Raw genomic sequence first — 19547 nt, forward strand, 5'->3', positions numbered from 1 at the left:
AATTAAAATATAATGGAAGTTCTCACTTGACAAAGAGCTGTAAATAAAATCCAGTAATACTCAAATGCTTCACTTCAGCAATGTACCCCAATCTCATTTAAGAAGTTTTGGTGGTTTCGGTTTTTATTAAACTAAAGATAAAACCTTTAAAGATACAGATAAGCAATAAGGAAAACAAGGGTTTAAACAGAAAACTTCAGGCAGAAAAGCACATACCTGCTATGTATTGGTAACAAGATTTTGTACCTGTCTAGACAAGTCAGTGACATTCTTGCCAAGTACTCCATGGCAGAAAATCAAAAAGAGAAGGGTTGGGCACTTAACCAGATTCTTCTTGGGTTTTAACATCTTTAATTACAAATCTGTTTTTAAATTAAAAGTTTTGCTTCCAAGGACATAGAGCAGACCTTGTAAAACAGTCTAATAATGCTGGAGGAAAAGACAATTAAACCATAAATAAAATGCCCTGTCTTTTACCGTTATCCAAGCCGAGGCCATTAAAAAAAGAGTTTAAAAAGCACATCTAGGAGGCAAAGACAAAACAAATTAGATCTAGCAGCAAATTAGAGTCTACAGTCATACTGGGTAGAATTGGATGTGATATTAAATAAATGTGACACCACATTTATTCAAGTTGGTCTCTGCAAAGATGCAGCACTACAGTACTGAAGGAGTACACTTAATCTATACCGACGAAATGCAAATATTTGAGATGATGGCAAACTTGGATCAGTAATGAGGTTAAAACTCATTTTAGTGTAATCCATCGGCAGCAAGTGGAACGATGGGAAAATGCAGGGTATAGAACACATGTATTTCACAGCACATACTGCTCTTTTCTCTGAAGCACTTGCTAAGATTGCTCAGGATTGCCAGACCTGCCTCGAAAAAGGTACCTTTTGGCTTCTTCCATTGTAAAATACAATAATATCTTGCATGATATATTTGCCTGCAGACAGGCAATCCTTTTAACTAACTAGATCCAGTTGCTAGAGTTCATTACTGATAGATTGAAGAAGAAACATTTTCCAGCAAAATGTGTGGTATTAATATCAAGATTCTGCTGTCCCAATATTTGAGATTCTCTCTCTTCTGGTAGATAGTGGGAAATTAATCAAATAAGATTAAAAGTGTTTAATAAAGTACCTATTTCATCATCTGATGTGGTAGGCATATTGCACAGTTGTAAAAGCAGTCTGAAATGTAACTCAAGGTTATGAAAGCTATTTTTAAGACTATAGCAATGCCTGCCCAGTACAGCTGTATGACTGTTTTTAATCTTTAGACAGACTTTCAGAAACACTGAAACCCTCACTGCCATATACACCTCCTTAAAACAGGCAAGTAAGTTCACCTGCACAGATCCAATGAATGCAGAAGTGGACACTGCTTTAGGAACAAGGCTGAATGAATGCACTTTTTCTTACACATTCATGCTCCAAAAGCTGGAATGTGTAGTAAACAAAATGTGGAGGCTTGCAGCTTTGAATAACCAGTTCATGCCCTTGTTTCTGAGCTACAACACAGGGAAACCACAGAAGCCCAACCAGAACAAAAGAATGTTGCTTCGTTACCCAGAAAACTTTGATTTCCTCAAGAGTTCAACACCTAAAAAAGCATCTTACATTAATGGGAACCACACTCTAAGTGTGTGTGACTCTTGCTGGCCTCTTCAGGTAGTCAAAATTCAGTTTTCCAACACGTGTGTATCGTGGAATACAGGCAAACACAGACTGACAAACCAAGCTGAGTACTTTATGGTGCAGCCTTCCTTTAAAAATAAACAAAACCAGCGTCTCCCCTGATATGCTCCTCCTTCCCTCAAGGAATGCACACAACATCCCTCCTCATTCACATACCTCACTGAACCAAACCACACGTGGCATTTCCCTTATGCACAGCTCCAAGCTTGCTCTTCCAGAGGGAACTCTGAAATTCAGATACCATGAACAACACACCCTTTTCCCGCTTTCTGGGAGCTGAACTACAAAGTACTTCCTTTGCTCTCTGCCATTGTCAGCCAGCCCTGCCTGAGCACAAATCCATCAGCACTTAGTTCGCTAATTAATGAGTGATCTCTCATTTCAACTGTCATCAAAAAGGACACTTAATTGTTGCCCCAGCTGGAATGAAACACAGTTACTGTATCCAGCCAGCAGATCCAATATTCCCAGCTCAATTCTGCTCACAATCCAGGACAACAAAACACATTTTACAGGCTGTCGACCAAACCCAAAACCAGAGAACAAAGGACAAGGAAGAGACGCAGAGAAACTCCGGCATAAATGAGATTTACTTTTCCTGTCTAGTTCTGCTTTCCCGTAGCCCAGATGGAAAACTTTCTTCCAAGAAAATTAAAAAGAAGAACCATCACGGCTTCACCCAGTCTGGCAGCTTTCTTTCCTCTAATCTGCTGCCCTGAGCCGGCAGAGGCCGCTGAAGACCATGGATCGCTCCCGCAGAACTGCGGGATGGGACAGCAGCTTCCCAGCCCTCACCTCTCAGCTCAACAGACACTGGTGGCATTTTTCTCCCACTTCTCGATTTCACACCCGCATTTCCCCCTTACAAATTACCCCAGTGAGGTCTAGCCACCCTCAAGGGCAGCTCCTGACTGCAGGTAATCCCTGGTGAGCAGAATTCACGTGGCTGCACATGGTGCTCTCAAGATTATCCAGACTAGGTCCTCTACCCCTTGCTATGGAACTGCTCCAAGGTTCTTTCACCACAGGTTTCCCCATGGCCACTCTACAGCACAAAAAACTTGTTCAAGTCACCAGAGACTACCCTCAAATTTTCTGGAGATGGTGTGAACATATCATTTTGGTCAAGTTCTCATGTGGTTCCAGCTACCCAGTTTTTATTCCACTCCAGGAACTGTCCCCAGCTCAAACTGGCCATGCACAGCAATGACACAGTGAAGTGGTTCGTAGTTCCTCACAGGTCGGTTTCACGTCAGTTCCTTTACTTACTTATACATTCACTTTTACCTAAGCATGGGTTCAAGAACCACAAGGGACATAATCTCTATAGAAGACCTCATTACAAGGGTCATCACTACTCCTCACAGCAGTTAAGTGCTCCAGTACCTTTTACTTCTACAGTAACAACCATCATGGAAAACAGAGCAAGAAACAATAATGTCTTTACAGCAGGTCAAGGAATATATACAGCAAACAGTGTTTTAGCCGACCCAAACAGCCACAAAAAAAATACAGTTTTCAACATCCCACTAGGAGTGGGTAAGACAGACAGTTTCTTCTTCAGGGCAGAAGAAACTTGTTGATTAAATGTATTAATGAGATTATAAAACAATCTTCTCAGATAATCAAAAGGACTGAACTCAATAGTCCAGATGGTCTCTTCCCCTTTGGGCTTCTGTGATTAAATAATCATTAACTGGGTATCATCTGTAGCCCACTGTGGGTGAATCTGAGCTCCTGTATGGTTTTCAGTGACATTGAATGTACACACTTGGCACAGCAGAATCAAAGTTAAAAAGGCAGACTTATGTTTAGTGTGCTTTGCTCTTTTGCTATTTCCAAACACTTGAAACACATACCATGCATATTTCCTACACACAGTACAAGCTAAATAGAAGAATTAAGGAATAACAGTTGCAAACAGTTACTGACTGTGCCAATTTCAGAGTTTTGTTTCTTGTACATCCACTTTGTTACCCGAAGAAGAGGCCAAGTTGAACTAGAAACTGACTTCAGAAACTAATAAAAGGTTAACTTCAGATATTTAAGTGCTGATTTCTACTTTTTTGCTCCTAACTCTGGGCTGCAATTGGAATGCATGATTACCTTTGAGCTGTGCAATAGCACTGCAGCATTCAAAAAGAATCTCTGTAGCAGAAGTACACTTTTTAAACATATTTAAATACAAGCCAGTTAGGTATCTAACACTGGAAGAATAGATCTTTTCACATCAACAGCCACCTCAATGTTTGAAAGGTATAAGAAGGCAATAAAACAGCATTCCACACTTTCCAAGCTTTCCAACTTCCCCAAGTCTTTTGGATGATCAGAAAAAGAGAAGCAATTGGAAAGAAAGATCTGCACTACTGATGCATACATGCACTGCTTCACCATCATCCCTACCTTCCCTGCATGTCCCATCTCCTTCCCCACAAAAAGTTTGCCAACCACACTTAACACTTCCCAACAGCAACCCAACCACCAGAAACAAACCAGAGCCAGTGCTGTCCAGTCTTCATTCAATTCCACAAATGCTCAGCAACAACCTTGCTGCAGTGACTCTCCCATAAAGCCAAAATACCACAAGGTAGTTGAAAAACATCAGTAAACATACAAAAAGAGATGGAAAAATGTGGTGCAAGCTGCATTTGGCACTCAGAGAATGCAACATCCATGACACTTTTTGCCTAGTAAATGGAGATCTAAAGACCACTAAATGGAGGTCCAGAAAAATCAGTTTATACATCACTGATTTAATGTTTTATTTAGTGATTTTAGGATAACAGGCAGCACTGCCCTAACAGGGTTTGCCACAATGGAGAAAACCTGAAGAATATTTGGAACACAGAAAATCATTTGCAAAGATTCGGATGTGCATAAATAGGAAGGACTGAAATGTAGCTTCCTAATATAAATTACAGTCTTAAAATTTAAAGGAGTAAAGAAAAAGAAAGATCTGCATGTATCAATTGGCAGCATTCACATGTGCTGTCAGTGTGGGCATCTTCCCTAAATAGGCAAACAACCTGAAATGCAGAAAACTGAGAAATTTTCAGAGCCAAGAAAGCACTTTTGTTGTTTGAGAGCCTCACAAAAGCTCACTCCAGCGTACAGCTCTGTTCACCCACATGCAACAAAGATGACTTCATATTGCAAGAGGTGCAGAGAAGAACTACAGGACAATCAAACAGACGGAGAGCCCTTTTTAAAGGGCTGGACAAAGAACTCAACTTGCTTAGCTGAGCAAAACAAGGCTAAGAGGGAATGTGATTTCACACAAGCATCTCAAGTAAATAACCAGAGGGAAAATAGTACCACTCCAACTACAGGACAGCTGCCCAACTTTAGAACAGCAAAAAACATTCTAAACCACAGCACATTCATTTGGAAAGCTTCTGTCCAACAGAGGTGGAGGTTTGGAAATTTTCAAGCCCCTGCTACGTGGAAAGGGGAGAAAAGCTTACCTGGTTTTGATATTAAGCTTGACCAGGTTATAAACCTTTCTTTTAATATATTACATTTCAAGTTTGTCCACAGTATTGAAACAAGCAATAAAGACATGGAAGTAAATGGACCTAAGATTAGTTAAGTTTTTTTACATCAAAGACTGCTCACATCCAATGTTTTATCTAATATTTTCATTATCTCTGTACCAGAAATTACTTGTGTAATTAGAGTTAGCCTGTATATATTTAAATAACATGTTTGACTGAAGTTATTTAAAATAGAAATAATATTTAGTAATACTTTTAATTTCATTAGAGAAACAATACTTAAATAATATTTAAAACAGAAATAAGACTTAGAAGATACATTAAGTAAGTGTCCAACATGGAAAAACTACAATAGGCTCTATTAATTGTGGAAATTATCGTAAGGGGGAGGGGCTACTCAGAATGTTCCTCCTGACACCCTTCAGTAAATTAGTAGCCAAGGAGTAACAATGTGCCTGTGAAACTTCTGTACATGACACCAGAATGGAACTGTTACCAGTACAAAGAGGACTGGGTAGTTATCCAGGAGGGTTCACAGGTTTTGAGAGCTGGAATGCCAGAAAAGGGAATTTAATAGGACAGCATGTGAAATCATGCGTTTAGGGACCGGTAACCTTTTCTGTAAGCTGAGAACTCATCACGTGGAAACAACACAGGAGGAATGAACAGAGCAGTGAGGTATGGAAATCATCATCTAAGGATATTGATGTTTATAGGAGCACAAGAGCTCAGTAGGCTCATGGAAGAAAAAATGAGGAATTCCACTCCTCTCAGGAAGCCTCTGAGCTGAAATTAGAGAGGTCAGAGCAGTGCTGGGAGAACTATCACTGCTGAAGAGTTAAATATTGTATTCAGGATCAGGAGAATCTTTGGTCTGAAGCAGTACAACTGAATAGATTTATGTTAAAAAATTACTGTCTCCTTACAAAACTTTGTTTGGCTAAAGATGATTGAGTTTATTGAATCGCTCAGTAAAATACATACTTCATTCCCTATTTCATTTCCTGCAGCAGTTCCAGCCCAAGCTAAAGAACACTATTAGCACAAGTTAGGAAAATGCACTGCACATAACTCTAATTTAATGGATCAGAAATTAAAAGTTTTGTAACTGTCTGACAAACAAGACAAGAGATGGTCTTCCAAACAGAGCAGCTGGGAAAAGGAATTTAAGCTGTTCTGAAATTGCCCTAGTAAGTTTCTGGAAAACACAGAAAAACAAAAATATGTATTCCTACATCTTGAAGAAGGAAGAAATTTGTGTTTATGCAAAGGATATGTTTACACTACATTTACAGACTGGACACTTTAGAGGTCCATCTTTGGCCTGTGTAACCTGCAGAACTTTTATTCCTTCCTTTCAAGGCACTGGCCACAGATAAAGAGTGGCAGCTCTAAGTAATATTGAGCTGCTCTCCAATGCTTTGCTACTACCTCCAGTTCAAGAGTCAGGGGCTAAACTAACTGCTCAGCCCAGCACTGTAAGGAATTCTCTGGCTCAGACAAACGGAGATTGAATGCCTTTTTTTCTCTTTTGTAGGACACTTCAGGATCATCTGGAATTTTATTTAACCAGCATCCTACACATGAGGCATTTGTGATGCCTTCAGTCAATTCCTCCTTCACCTGGCCCAGTATGGTTTGGAAGTTTGGTATTTACTAAAACCTCAAGTTCCTCAAAGGTTTTGGGGTATGCTCTGCAGGCATTTCAAACCCAGACAAGTGTGACACAGCTGTCAGCAGTTGTTGGGGCTGTACTTAACAACCTGGGTTAGCCAGCCCAGTCCTGCACTGAAGCAATGAGATAGTCCAAGCATTTTCCAATCCTTTTCGGTTAGTTCCATTAAATCTGTCAAGCATTCAAATATCCAAAGGAAAATGCAAAGACTTCACAAGTGACACATGACTCTGTAACCAAGATGTACCAGAGTTTTACCCATTTGGTTAAATCTCTACTTTTACATTAATGTTTATATCTGTAAAAGCCTTATATCTGCAATGTTTGAAAGTTCTCCTAATTACCCTACTTCCCTGCAACACGTTTGCATCTCACAGAATAAAAGCAGCTCAATAAACAGCACATCCCTGCTTGTAACTGCTCTCGGAACAAGAAACCCCACATGAAAGATCCCCACAGCCACCACCAGCCCTGGCCAGGCAAGTTCATCCGTTCAGCCCCGTCTCTGGGAAGAAACACTGGAAGCCTTTCACTTGCAAAACTTCCCGTGGCTGCGTCCACAGCCACGAGCCATTTAAAAAACCAAAACCACCGCCCAGCTTGCAGCCCGGCCGGCGCTCAGCAAGGCAGCGCTCCACCTGCCGCAAACCTCACCGTAAATAACGGGGGGAGGGGGGAGAAACCAACAACGAAACAAACGCACACCGAAAAAACCCAAACAAACATGGAAACTGAAGTGCCGCCGCCAAGGAAACCTGTTGCTGAGCACCGCCAGAGCGCGGCTGAGGGCATCCCGCATCCCGCCGCGCCCGGAGCCAACTTTCCCGCGGCTCCGCCGTGCCGCACTCCCGGCGGGGATCGGCGGCGGACGTGCGGGCTCGGTGCGGGCTCGGTGCGGGCTCGGTGCGGGCTCGGTGCGGGGCTGAGCCGGCCGGGCCGAGCCCCGGAGCCGCACCGCCAGCGCCCCCCGGCCCGCAGCGGTACTCACTCGATGAAGTAGCTGGCGCCCTCCTCCGAGAAGCCCTCCTCCCATCCGCGGGGCAGGTCTGCAAGGCACGGGGGAGAGGGGAAGAGAGCGGGAAGAGGGTGAGAAGTTGGCCCCTTGGCGGAGCCTGCCGGGCGCGGGGCGGGGGCGAGCAGGGGCGCCGCGCCGCCAGCCCGCCGGGCACCCACCTGAGCGGATCATGTGGCCGGAGTTGACGGGCTCCCCGGTGCGCGGGTGCAGCCAAGTGGTGCTGCGGCTCAGGTCGCTGCGAGGGAGAAGCGGAAAACATGCACCTGTTAGCGAGGGCGCGGGGCCGCCCCGGCGGGCGGGAGCGGGAGCGGGAGCCGTGCCGCGCTGCCCCCCGCGGCCCTCCCCGCGGCGCCCCTTACTCGATGAAGAAGACGCGGCCGTCCCTGCAGACGCCGTAGGACCAGTGCTCAGGTAGAGTGTCCCGCCCCACCGCCGCCGCCATGTTCGCCGTGCGCGCGGCCGGCCGGGGCGGGGGTGCTGGCGGGCGGGCGGCCGGCTCTGCTCGGCGCCCGGCTCTGCCCGGCTCTGCTCGGCAGCGCCACCGCGCCGCGGGCGGGGGGCGACACCTCCCGCCCCTCGGGAGGCCGCGGGCACGGCGGCGGGAGCGGGAGCCCGCGGTGCCGCCGCCCGGCTTTGTGCGCCGCTGCCCCGCGCCCGCCCCTCGGCCCCGTGAGAGCTGCCGGCCCCGCCGAGGCGCAGCGGCCCCCCGCGGCCACCCCCGCCTCAGCCCCGCGGGCAGCGGCCACTCGCGGGCGGGAGCCGCGCATCCCCGCGGGGCGGAGGCGGCGGGATCGCGCGGTGCTCCGCTCCGGGAGCGCTGGGAGCCGCGGCCGGAGCGGGGTGTGCGGGGTGAGCGCACCTGGCTGCCGCCGTGCCCCGGAGCGCCAGCGGCGCCGGGTGAGGAGCGGCGCAGGCCGCGGGGACTTTGAGCCTCGGGCACGGGGCAAGGCGGGGGCACCGAGGGTAAAACAGCGCACGGAGGCGGCAGCAGCAGCCGGCCGGCAAAGCAGAGCTGCCACCGGCATCGGGGGGGACCCGTGCCAGCCCCTATGTTCATCGATGACCTAGGAAAGGCAGGAGGGTAACGGGAGAGAGCCCGCTCGGTGCATTTCAGTGAGGCTGGGCTGGCTGCCAGTCCCACCTGTGACACCGAGAGTCCTGCTGGTACGTGGGGATGCTACAGCTAAAGTGCTCCACTTGCTCAGAATGTGGCTTAGGGACAGAGTGGGTGGGACAGGCAGAGAGTGCTCTGCCGTGCAGCAGAGCCCGTAGGTTTCTTACTCTCATCCTAGCGCCAGCCAGCAGAGCAACGAGGATGGGTGCCAGGTGGGGAGAGTCCTAGCCAGTGCCTCGGCTTGGCCAGAGTGCTAGCTGCAGCAGGAGAGGAGGATTGACAAAGCCAAGGGGTTCGGGGTGCAGAAATGTCCACCTGCTTTTTCAGTGAGGGCAGCAGTGGCAGAGCCAAGCCTGGCTCTGTGAGGTTCTTGCTGTTCTGATACTGGGGAAGAGAGAAGGATCAAAAGGCAGGAAATGGGACATTTGCTAGCTTGGCGTAGAAGGAAAGTGTTAAACAGGGGGAAAGGCTGCTGAGAGGGTGGGAAAGGGTAGGTGGGTCTGACTGGGGACAGGTTGGTAAAGAAAAACAGAGGAGACCAACTGAGGACACGGCTGTGGGAGAGGGAGAATGCCAGCATGCAGCAGGGAGAGTGTAAGAGGAGAGAGTGCTGCAGTATAAGGAAAATGATAACGTTTGCTTTTTCTTCTAAATAACCAAAATAAATCATCAGAAGAAAGTAGGAGGCAAGAAAAGCAGCATCAGTCCGAAGAGAGACGACTTTGCTCTATTTCACGTCAGTTTCAGACAGCACTGCAGGTATGGTGCATCAGGATAGCTTGGTGTGGACTTCCCTTTTTGACCACTGTAGGAGAAGAAGATATTATACTAAATATATACTATACTGGTGTCATCTAACAACCAAGAATGATCATTACTGTGGCATATGTAGCAGACAGATGCTCACATCTTCTAACAATCCACAGAATTTTAGTTTATCCACAGTTACAAAACAGGAGACAGTAGCTTGTAGCCCTTTATCGTAAGTCAGAATTTTGATAAAAACTTCTAATACTAAAACTTCTGTGCTGCCTTTTTCTTTTTTTTAAACCATATTGGGTTACCATGGCAAGGGTTTGGTAGTGGGGGGGCTGCAGGGGTGGCTTCTGTCAGAAGCTGCCAAAAGCTTCCCTTGTGTCCAGCAGAGGCAACGCTGTCCAGCTCCAGGATGGACTCACCAATGTGCTGGATAAAGGATTTTAAAAGGGAAAAAAGTTACCATGAAGGAGGAATTGCAGGCAGAGAAGAGAGGAGTGAGAATATGTGAGAGGAACAGCCCTGCAGTCACCACGGGCAGTGCAGGAGTGGCAGAGGCAATGTCTGATGAACTGACCACAGCCCCCATTCCCCTGTGCCACTGAGGGGGAAGAGACAGAGAATCAGGAATAAAGTTGGAAGAAGAGGGAGGAGGGTAGGGGAAGGTGCTTTTAAGATTTTATTTTATTTCTCAATATACTATTCTGATTTGATTGGTAATGAATTAATTTCCCCAAGTTGAGTCTCTTGTGCCTGTGACAGCAACTGGTGAGTGATCTCTCCCTGCTCTTATCTTGACCCATAAGCCTTTCATTATATTTTCTCTCCCCAGACCATTTGAGAAGGGGGAATGACAGAGTGGCTTTGATGGGCACCTGATGTCCAGCCAGTGTCAACCCACCACAGAAACCCTAAAAATTCTGAGTCATTGTGGCTAGGTGTGAATTACCACAGAACTCACAGTAAAGTCAGTTCTAGTGCAGTAGATCCAAAGTAAATCAAATACAAGTTACTTAGTGCCATTGCATGTTTAGGGCTGTGCAGAAGAGATAAGACCAACTGTTGCTCTGGAGATATTCATTTGCCATGATGCTCTGAAGCATGTCTTCCATGCTCCATCAGCTGCATGAATTCATTGAATTTAGTTTGTAAGTCCACCAGGTTTTGGCCACTCAGCCACCATGACAAAACAGGCTTCTCCACCTCAAATTAATAGTAAATTGAATAAACACTATTGTGCTTTGGATTTCAGGTCCTAAAAGCATCTGAACTGGGTCAAACTGAATGGCTGCCTAGCCTGATATTCTGTCTCGTGTCCCAAGAGGAGCAGGTGCCAGGAAAGAGTGCAAGAGCCAGACAGGCACAGGCAACTCTCCAGCTTATTCCCTTAACTCCTGTACCTGCATCTAGTGCTTGCCTGCAGCAGCTGTGAGCTCAGAAAGCTCTGGGCATGATGTTCTTTCCATATGTAGCTCCTAATGGATCTTCTTTGTGAACTTGTCCAGACTAGAGCCCACATAACTTCTATCATCCAGCAATAGCAAAGTGCTCCTAGTGCTCATCTTACCTGAGCTGTGTATGAAGAATCACCTTTTTTTGTTTGTTTGGAACCTAGATCCTATTTCATTGATTTTCCTCAGTTGTTGCAATGAAAGAGACAGTGGTCATCTAGTGCAGCCTCCTGCAGTGTCACATTGATTTTAGACCAGGTGGCTCAGGCCTTTGTCCACATAAGGATGTGAAAATGCTCCAAGGACAGAAATTCAGCAGCCTCTCTTAGCAACTTGTTCCCATGTGCCTGTGGTGAAAATACTTTCATTATCTCAAGTTAGAAGCTCCCTGTTTCAATTTGTCACCCTTGTCATATGACCAAAGCTTGAGCTGATGCATCATGGTGCCTGAGGCACTAGCACATTATCACAATACACCTGCTAATTACAGGCAAATGCATTATTGAAAAAACATATTTTTCTTACAGTGACTTGCAGAGCTCTATTCCAAAATTAAGATCAAGATGAAAACTTAGTTTAGATTAATAAAAGTTCACAAGCTGACTTGTGTTGGGCTCATCAGGAGGTAGGTTGGTGATTCAGAGCCCTGGAGGAAGAATGCCTCCAGGCATCATTCATTAATAAGATTACCAGATTCTTCTGATTTTTCTGGGTTTTTTTTTTTTTCCAGGCTCTGGTTCCAGTCCTCCCTGACTTTTTAAAAATCAGACACTTCTCTGTTACATATCATTCATTGCACTCCAGAGGTACTGTCTGGAAGAAGCTATTTGGGGTAAAATTAGGACTTCAGGGCCACAATATCAGAAACTCTGCTAAAAGAATTGAAATATGCTCTTCAACATTAGGGTCTGATAACAGCTAGAAGCTCCCTTTGTTGATAACTCAGTAGTTCAAGGAGACATCACAAGGTCCCTAAATACTGCAAGTTTGAACCCACATTTGACAGCTTTATAGGAATGTGTCACTAATGTTACTTGCTCTGTCTGCATCCTCTGGGAACAATTTTTTTGGACGACTTCATTAATTTGGGAGAGCAGTGATATAATTTAAAGTATATCAAAATTTGTATCTACACTTCCATAGAAACATACAATCACAGAGTTTGGGGTGGAAGAGACCTTAAAGATCATCTTATTCCAACTTTCTCCCACCCTCCACTAGACCAGCTTGATCAGAGTCACATCCAGCCTGGCTTTGGACACTTCCAGGGATGGGGAATCCACAACTTCTCTGGGCAACCTGTGCCAGAGCCTCACCACCCTCACAGGGAAGAATTTTGTCCTAATATATAATCCAAACCTGTCCTCTTTCAGTATAAAACTATTACCCTTTTTTCTATCACTACATGCCCTTGCTATTTCCAGCATAAACTCACTGAATATGAACATCCTTTCTTTTCAGCCTTTGCCCTTACAACCCAGCTTCACCCTGGCAGTGGCAACATCAATTCTTCTAATTTCCTCTTTTTTCCACTTCCATTACACACACCCCCAACCCTTGCAACATTCAGGTTTGCATGTTTCCCTGCACTTTCTCAACTCTTCGTATGCTATAACTTTTCAACAAAATATGGACTAGGAATCTGCAAATAATGCTGGCAACGCTACATAGGAATCCCAAAAAAAACCCAGAAAAGGTAAAAAGGTATCAATTCCATCACTGGCAATTAGATCCAGTGTCTAGAAGGTTACAGAATCACAGCTGGATTTCAGGATGGTGTGTACTCTAATGATCTATTTCCTATTTTTCACAGAATTCAATACAATTGAATTTGATGATCTTAGAGGTCAAAGCTGTTGCTATTTCAGGAAACTTAAACGAGGTACAATGCATAGAAAAGCCTTCTTGTTACAACTTTTTCATCATGGCCTGTACATTTTATAAAGGATAAGCACAACCTATAAAAGGTGTGAGGCCAGAGAGAGGCAGAGCATTTGAAGAGTAATGAATATGAATTATTAAATCCTGGTTAAGAAAGCTTATAAGCCATAATGAAAAAAAAAGTATTATGCCTTTTAGCTGCAAAACATGTATTATGCCTTTTAGCATGATTTTCCAGCTCTGCTCGGAACAGCTGAGAATTAAAATCATGAAAGGTTTCATGGTGAGACGGATTAATTTGCAAGACAATTTCAGAGCAGTTAATTTTCTGATTATACTGAAATGTAAGTGGTGCAACCATATTGTTCTTCAGGATTGTGCAGTGTGATTCCCATCTGGCAGTGGCAAGTGCTTAAGAGACCAGAAATTAATACATTGATCTTAGAGGCAGAAGAATAAACTAATCAGACAATAAGGGAAATAGGGAAGAGGTCTTGGAGACATTAGGCAAATCCACATTCCTGGAAATTTTCCAGTGCCATTACTCCAAAACTGCAACACTTTTTCAGATTATGGAAGAACTACACTAAGGAATCACTATGGTGTATTTGTTCAAATTGGGGAAAACAACTTTAGCTGTTGGATTCTCCAATAGCATGGGGAAAAGCTATCTCAGGAGAACAGTACCAACAGAACTCTTCAATTTGAAAAAAAATGGCCACTCACAGCTACAGCCAGTGTCATGCTGTAGGATGAAGGAGAACTAACCTAATGAAATAGATCAAACATGCAGGGAGATTTTTTCCAGTCTGAAGTCTTAAAATTGTTAAAAACAAGAAGAGGACAAATTAAAAAGATTCAAGTCAAAACCCAGACATTACCTTAGTGGGTAGGGAAGGCAAACAAGATAACAAAAAGATCATTACTGTGTTATTTCCAAACTGAAATACAGTTGATGAGATTTAATACATACCAATCAATTTTATTCCTTGTTCATCCATGTCAGCATGAGTAGAAAACAGCTTGATTTATGCCAAGATAAATTTGAAGACAGATGATGAATAGAAATTTGCCCAAATGTAATGAGCAGTAAAGCAGCCTAAGCAGGTGTTTCCCTTATCACCAATTTCTAAAGGCTGGTTCAGACAAAATTTTTGTCAGCAAAATTCTGAGTATACTTATTTTGTCTCAGGTCAGGAGCCATGAAAAGATGATCTCACAAGATCCCTTTTAGTCTATATTTCTACAGAAAGAAATACTGGTTCAAAATGTTAAGATTTTTAGAAATAGATGGACATCACAAATTGCCATCACATGATAGGTACTAGAGAGTACCTTTACTGAGTTGAGGCTATCTAGTTGACAGGAAGAATTCATGGCAACCTCTTGAATTTAAAGATTTCTGTTATTTACAAGGGGAGGAAGGACAATCCCTGATACAGTTAAGAAAGATAAGCAACTTGCACCGTGGTGCTACTGATGACATGACTAAATATAGAGCACATACTCATTCCTGATCTGGAGTGTTTGCAGTTGAACCACACAACCTACAGAAGTCAGGAGAGCTAGACAGAAGGAAGGGTGACAAGAGTCACAAGATGTGTACAAAAATTAGGCACACCATCTGTGAGACATCACCCATTTCCAGCCTAAGCATATTTCAGGACAGACTTAATACATATTAATACAATGCCAAATAAATCTTGAGCAGAACAGAAAAGGTATTGTAGCCAATAGATTATGTTTTATCTTTTTATAAGTGCTGACATTAAATGAAACATCTTTTACACTTTCTATAGAGGGCAGTTTATCCTGTGGGGAGAGTGATGGCAAATTTTAGACAAAGTAAGATTTTTAGAGCCTATTTTCCTTGCAATAGGCTGAGAAATTTCCCTAAATTTCCATGGGAATAGTGTCAGGCAATAGAATTCTAAGAGCATCAGAAGATAAATAAAGCTTATAAAATAAGAAAGATTAAATAACACTAAATCTATTGTTGAAGGAATTCCAAATACGGAAAAAGGAATTATTCATTTTCCTGGCCACTGGAAAGAACACAAACAAGTTCAGATTGTATCCCAGCTCCTCTGAGGAAGATATGGAGCATGACATTGTACAAGAATAGTCTGGAGGCTCACTGTCTCCCTGTGCAGCAGGATCTGACTGGTGACTGCACGCAGGCATCAGCCGAGACAGTGACACTGCTGAGCAAGACAGATGGGAAAATGACATTGAGAAGGCAACACTGGTGCTGCATAACAAATCCAAACTTCTCCTTCCAAAACATGCTGAACTCTCCTACGAGTAAAAGCCCCAGTAATCATCTTTAGTGAAAAGGTTTTCTTTTTCCAAACCACTATCACTTTTGAAAAGTATGTTCACGCTTAAAGTACCCTTTGTGAAATCCAGAAGATATCTTCAAAATAATTCTGTTTTCCTTACAAATGTCCTTCATGTTTAACGACGTCTTACTGATTTACCTTGTAGATGCAAATATCTGAATATATCTAATTATCTCTCTCTCACCTGCATATCCATTTGCCCAAAAGAATTATATTCATAGAATCAAGTTGAGCATGTCCCCTGAAATGCACAAAAATGCACACAAAAGCAAAAATGAATGAATGCATTCCCTAATTACTAAGTCAATTCACAATTTCCTGTCACACAAGCTTTTATGATTACTATATTTAACACAGTCCCATCTCTTCATTTTGTCTCTTTTGCATTTCACAAAGTCTCAATAATTTACATACCCAGCACCTAGAATACTTGCACTAGGATATATTTGGTAATCAAAAACTAAACTAAATAACAAATAGTCATAATTTTTGTCCGGACAAGGCTTATATCATTCTAAACAGAGGTGGCAATAGTTAAATGTCCGCACAGTGCTCAAGTTATTTGTAGAAATAAGAAATACAAAAGAACAATTGTGTGCCAAAGTCATGGGATCATTTCCAGAAATTTAACTTACATTTTTGTAATGAACACTTGAGGGTAGTTTGCTTTTTTTTTTCCCCAAAGGACACTGTGAGCCTGGCAGCACTGAGAAACACTCAGCTCTTCAATATTGATGTACCTGTGACTATCAACATTTGGTTTGTTTTAAAGAAGACACTTGAAGTCAATTCCATATTTATGAACACAGACTCCCTGTCATTCCATGACACCTGAGTATGAACACATCCTTTTTTAAGAAATGGGACAAATAGAAAGACAGACATCACTGATCTCTAAGAATAAAATCTTCAATATTTTAAATCCAACTGTTCAATTCTCTGAAGTTTCCTCACAAAATATGCATTTGATTCCTTTCCCCAATATAAGATACCTCACTTTATTCCCACCAAAGCTTTTTTTCCCAGTTTTGAGTCCACTATTCCATGACTGGTATAAACCTTTTTCCAGCCCTTTTGGCCACTGCCATTTCTTGCAACTGCATACCATAGTCAGGGCAAGCAGAGTGTCACATGTTCCCAATAATCCTCACCAGGACATTTTTTCTAAAGAAATTCAAGACCCCCAAATTCACTTTCCAGGCTCTTCCCAAAGTTTGCTCTCCATTTGCTTTGGAAGACCCAAAACTTCACCCTTAAAGAGTCCCCTTAGTAGTAATAGAAACTAACCTGTTCAACAGGATGTTTTCAAATGTGAATGTGTCAAAGAAAAAACAGATTTTCACCTAGTTTTTCTTGATATATCCATAAATATCTCACTGCTACTCTGTAGATCTCTTAACACATGTCTAATAGTAATACACATATTAATAGTAATCCCCACACAAGACTCCAGGCAAGATTCCATTTTAGCACCTTCTGCCCTACCTTTCCAGAGATGCTACTTTCTCAGCAGGATTATAACTTGCCAAGGTTTCAATCCTCTCCTTAAATATGCTTGTTCCAGGCAGAACAATCTCTTCTGCTGTGGTCTCCCAGATCCTTGGTCAGAGACCCCTTTGCAAAAGAATCTGAGATTTTGGTTGTCTGCTTGGCTCCAGAAGGGGACAGCTGAGGGTTAATAATTCTCCTTCATTTTTCTGGCAACATGAAGTTTACATACCTCATCACAGCTTTCCAAAATCCGACTTCTTTCCGGTTTCTTCCTGCTTTCTGTTACAATCCGAGCACATCTGCCTTCTTAACAATCTCCCACATCTGTTTTTGTCTCTTCCTATGCTTGGGCTCAGGTCCTTCTGTGGTTTTTCTTCTGCAGTCTCCTGCTACACACCTGTATTCCTTCCACTCCTGGCTTCGATGATTTGTGACAGCAATCAGTTTCCAAAGGCAGTGTGATAAACCATCTATATGTGGGCATGACACAACCAGTAGCTATAGTAACAGGAAAACGTGCTTAAACAAAAATGAAAAATGAAAAAAAAAAAACCTGAGGGATATCACTCAACTTTTCCTCCATCCTCAAATATTTCACAATTCTGTAAATATCCTCCTGTGTTTCTTTGCCTGATTTTATCTCCACCTGGCCCAAAAACACAGTGAGATAAAAATACAACTCTGTTTTGCTTGGCTTAGGGAGGAAAAATAAATAAATAATCACACACAACAAAACTAGGAAAAGATTTTCTCTTTCCCAGAAAAAAGGAAAAAAATATATCTGTAAGCTGCAAATCCAGGACAGGCAAAATTGTCACAACTGGGAAGTTGTGCCTTAATTTCTGACACAGGATCAGCCACTGACAGTGCAGAGCAGCACAGGTAACTTTCAGCACACAGACACAAGAAGAAAAACCTTCTGCAAGTGCTGGAGAAGAGCTCTTGAATCTAACTGGACTGAGTCAAGGTAGAAAGGAAAATATGCTTTCTTCAAGGTGTCATGTATTCTTCATTCCTCTAGAGCCTGTGTAGGTGAACTTCCACAGAAAAGACCAAAATAGACTCAGGGCCTCAGCTAACTTTACCACTCAATAGGTCAGCAAGGTCAGTAAAACATTGTGCAGTAATTTAACATGCTTACAGCTGTCACACCTTTTCATTCCTGCTTTTTAAAATATGGATGTCAAAATAGATAAACAATACAGACTTAATTCATACCAAAAAAGACTTAATTATTTTATATAAGTTAAAAGAAACTAAACCTTCTTTGTTTACTGCAGTATTACCTTCCAAAAAAATTCTTCTTTCTTATTTGACACTTCCTTTCTTGAGGGAGTAGGACAATTCCATATATCTTTTAAATACATACAAATGTGTTGCTATTCTCAATAAAACTCACCTGAAATAGATTTCCTTTTAATCAGCGAGGTAAGTAGCCATGCAATTAAGGAGAGAGAATTATGCATTTCAGCAGGGTATAGGCTGATTTGTCAAACTGGAATATTATTATACCTGATTCAATTTTACCCATTGACATCTCTCCATTGTTATTGATTAATGGTTAAAGCTCTCTAAGGTTGTTATACAACACTGTTATAAATAACTTATATTATTTAGATACATAATGGATGTGATCTCTACAGATGATGAATTATATCCCACTTCTTAATTACAGCATCCTCTGAAATCTAATTTAAATAGTAGCTAAGCAGATTAAATTCAAAAGCAAGAACATCAAGGCAGTTTGCAAAATGATAAATTTATGGGTTTTTTCTCTCAGTGCTGTAGAGTTTTTCCACAGAATGTTTTGTAAAGTATCATGCTTCTCAATATCTTATTAGATCACTGTAATCTGGATTTACATATTGATTCATTCCGTTCCAATGTCAATCAAGACATGAAAATTTAATAAAAAACAACTCTAATTGCTCCTCGGAGACTTAGCAATAATTATTCCCATATCATGTCAGTGAAGGAGATGTCTTTAACACATTCTGGTTTTCAAGCATAACAATTGTACATTTCTTTTGGGCACTGCATACTCCTCAAATCAGCATTTCACTCGCTGAGATGTTGAAGGCTGCCTCAACAGCATATCACGTAGGGGCTACACTTGATAAAATGGAAACTGTATTCTGTCAACAATAATTATGTGGGTGTTTTGCTCATTTCCTGCCATAGCTGTCCCATGGCAACAGCGTAAAAACAGCGCTCATTTTTTAAATACATACATTTTTTTTTAATACATAAATGTCTGCTTTGATGACACATTTCTGGCTCAGGTTTGGCGAAGGCACGGTGCAAACAAAGAGTTTTTTGAGAAGTTATCACAACTGCTTTTATTCTATGCAAATCTGTGGGGAATGTGCTAATTCCCAAGTGGAGGGTGCAGCTTTGCTGCAGTAGTGGCAGAAGTGGCCTGAGGCATTTCCAGAGATTGATAACAAACATTTGCACTTCAGGCCATTCTCTCCACCCTCGGTGAATTTCACAGCAAATACCTCAACCAAGGTCATTCAACTTAAACCTTCCTTTGGGGTTGTTGCTGCTGAGGCAAATCAGATAAAATCACGTTAAAATTCCACACATTTTATCAGAATTATATCCATCTGGAGTGCTGAAAAA

General features: G+C 42.7%; 2 protein-coding genes across 7 annotated transcripts in view; one reads left to right on the top strand and one right to left on the bottom strand.

The window, feature by feature from the left end:
• The window catches only part of PLEKHA7 (pleckstrin homology domain containing A7), a 145287-nt gene extending 136904 nt beyond the window's left edge, over positions 1 to 8383 (bottom strand). For all 3 annotated transcript variants that reach the window (XM_085063221.1, XM_085063220.1, XM_085063222.1), the window contains exons 1-3: positions 8247 to 8383; positions 8046 to 8122; positions 7861 to 7918 (exon numbers count right to left, since the gene is read on the bottom strand). In XM_085063221.1, the coding sequence (XP_084919347.1) occupies positions 7861 to 7918; positions 8046 to 8122; positions 8247 to 8329 (218 nt within the window). In that variant the 5' untranslated portion in view covers positions 8330 to 8383. The remainder of the gene's footprint in view (positions 1 to 7860; positions 7919 to 8045; positions 8123 to 8246) is intronic.
• LOC146436720 (uncharacterized) lies at positions 8116 to 14099 on the top strand. Of its 4 annotated transcripts, none has more exons than XR_014852764.1 (5): positions 8116 to 8298; positions 9675 to 9760; positions 10590 to 10724; positions 11939 to 12014; positions 13022 to 14099. XR_014852764.1 is itself a non-coding variant. In XM_085063223.1 (3 exons), the coding sequence occupies exons 1-3, from the start codon at positions 8328 to 8330 to the stop codon at positions 13157 to 13159; spliced, it is 681 nt and encodes a 226-aa protein (XP_084919349.1). In that variant the 3' UTR covers positions 13160 to 14099. The 4 variants fall into 4 exon arrangements, 1 of the variants encoding a protein (XP_084919349.1); XR_014852762.1 differs by lacking the exon at positions 8116 to 8298 and adding an exon at positions 8328 to 8784; XR_014852763.1 differs by lacking the exons at positions 8116 to 8298; positions 11939 to 12014 and adding an exon at positions 8328 to 8784.
• The last annotated feature ends 5448 nt before the right edge of the window (positions 14100 to 19547 follow it).

This window comes from Lichenostomus cassidix, chromosome 5 (genome assembly GCF_008360975.1).
Source record: "Lichenostomus cassidix isolate B80296 chromosome 5, HeHo_3.0, whole genome shotgun sequence".
In the NCBI taxonomy this organism is placed as follows: domain Eukaryota; kingdom Metazoa; phylum Chordata; class Aves; order Passeriformes; family Meliphagidae; genus Lichenostomus; species Lichenostomus cassidix.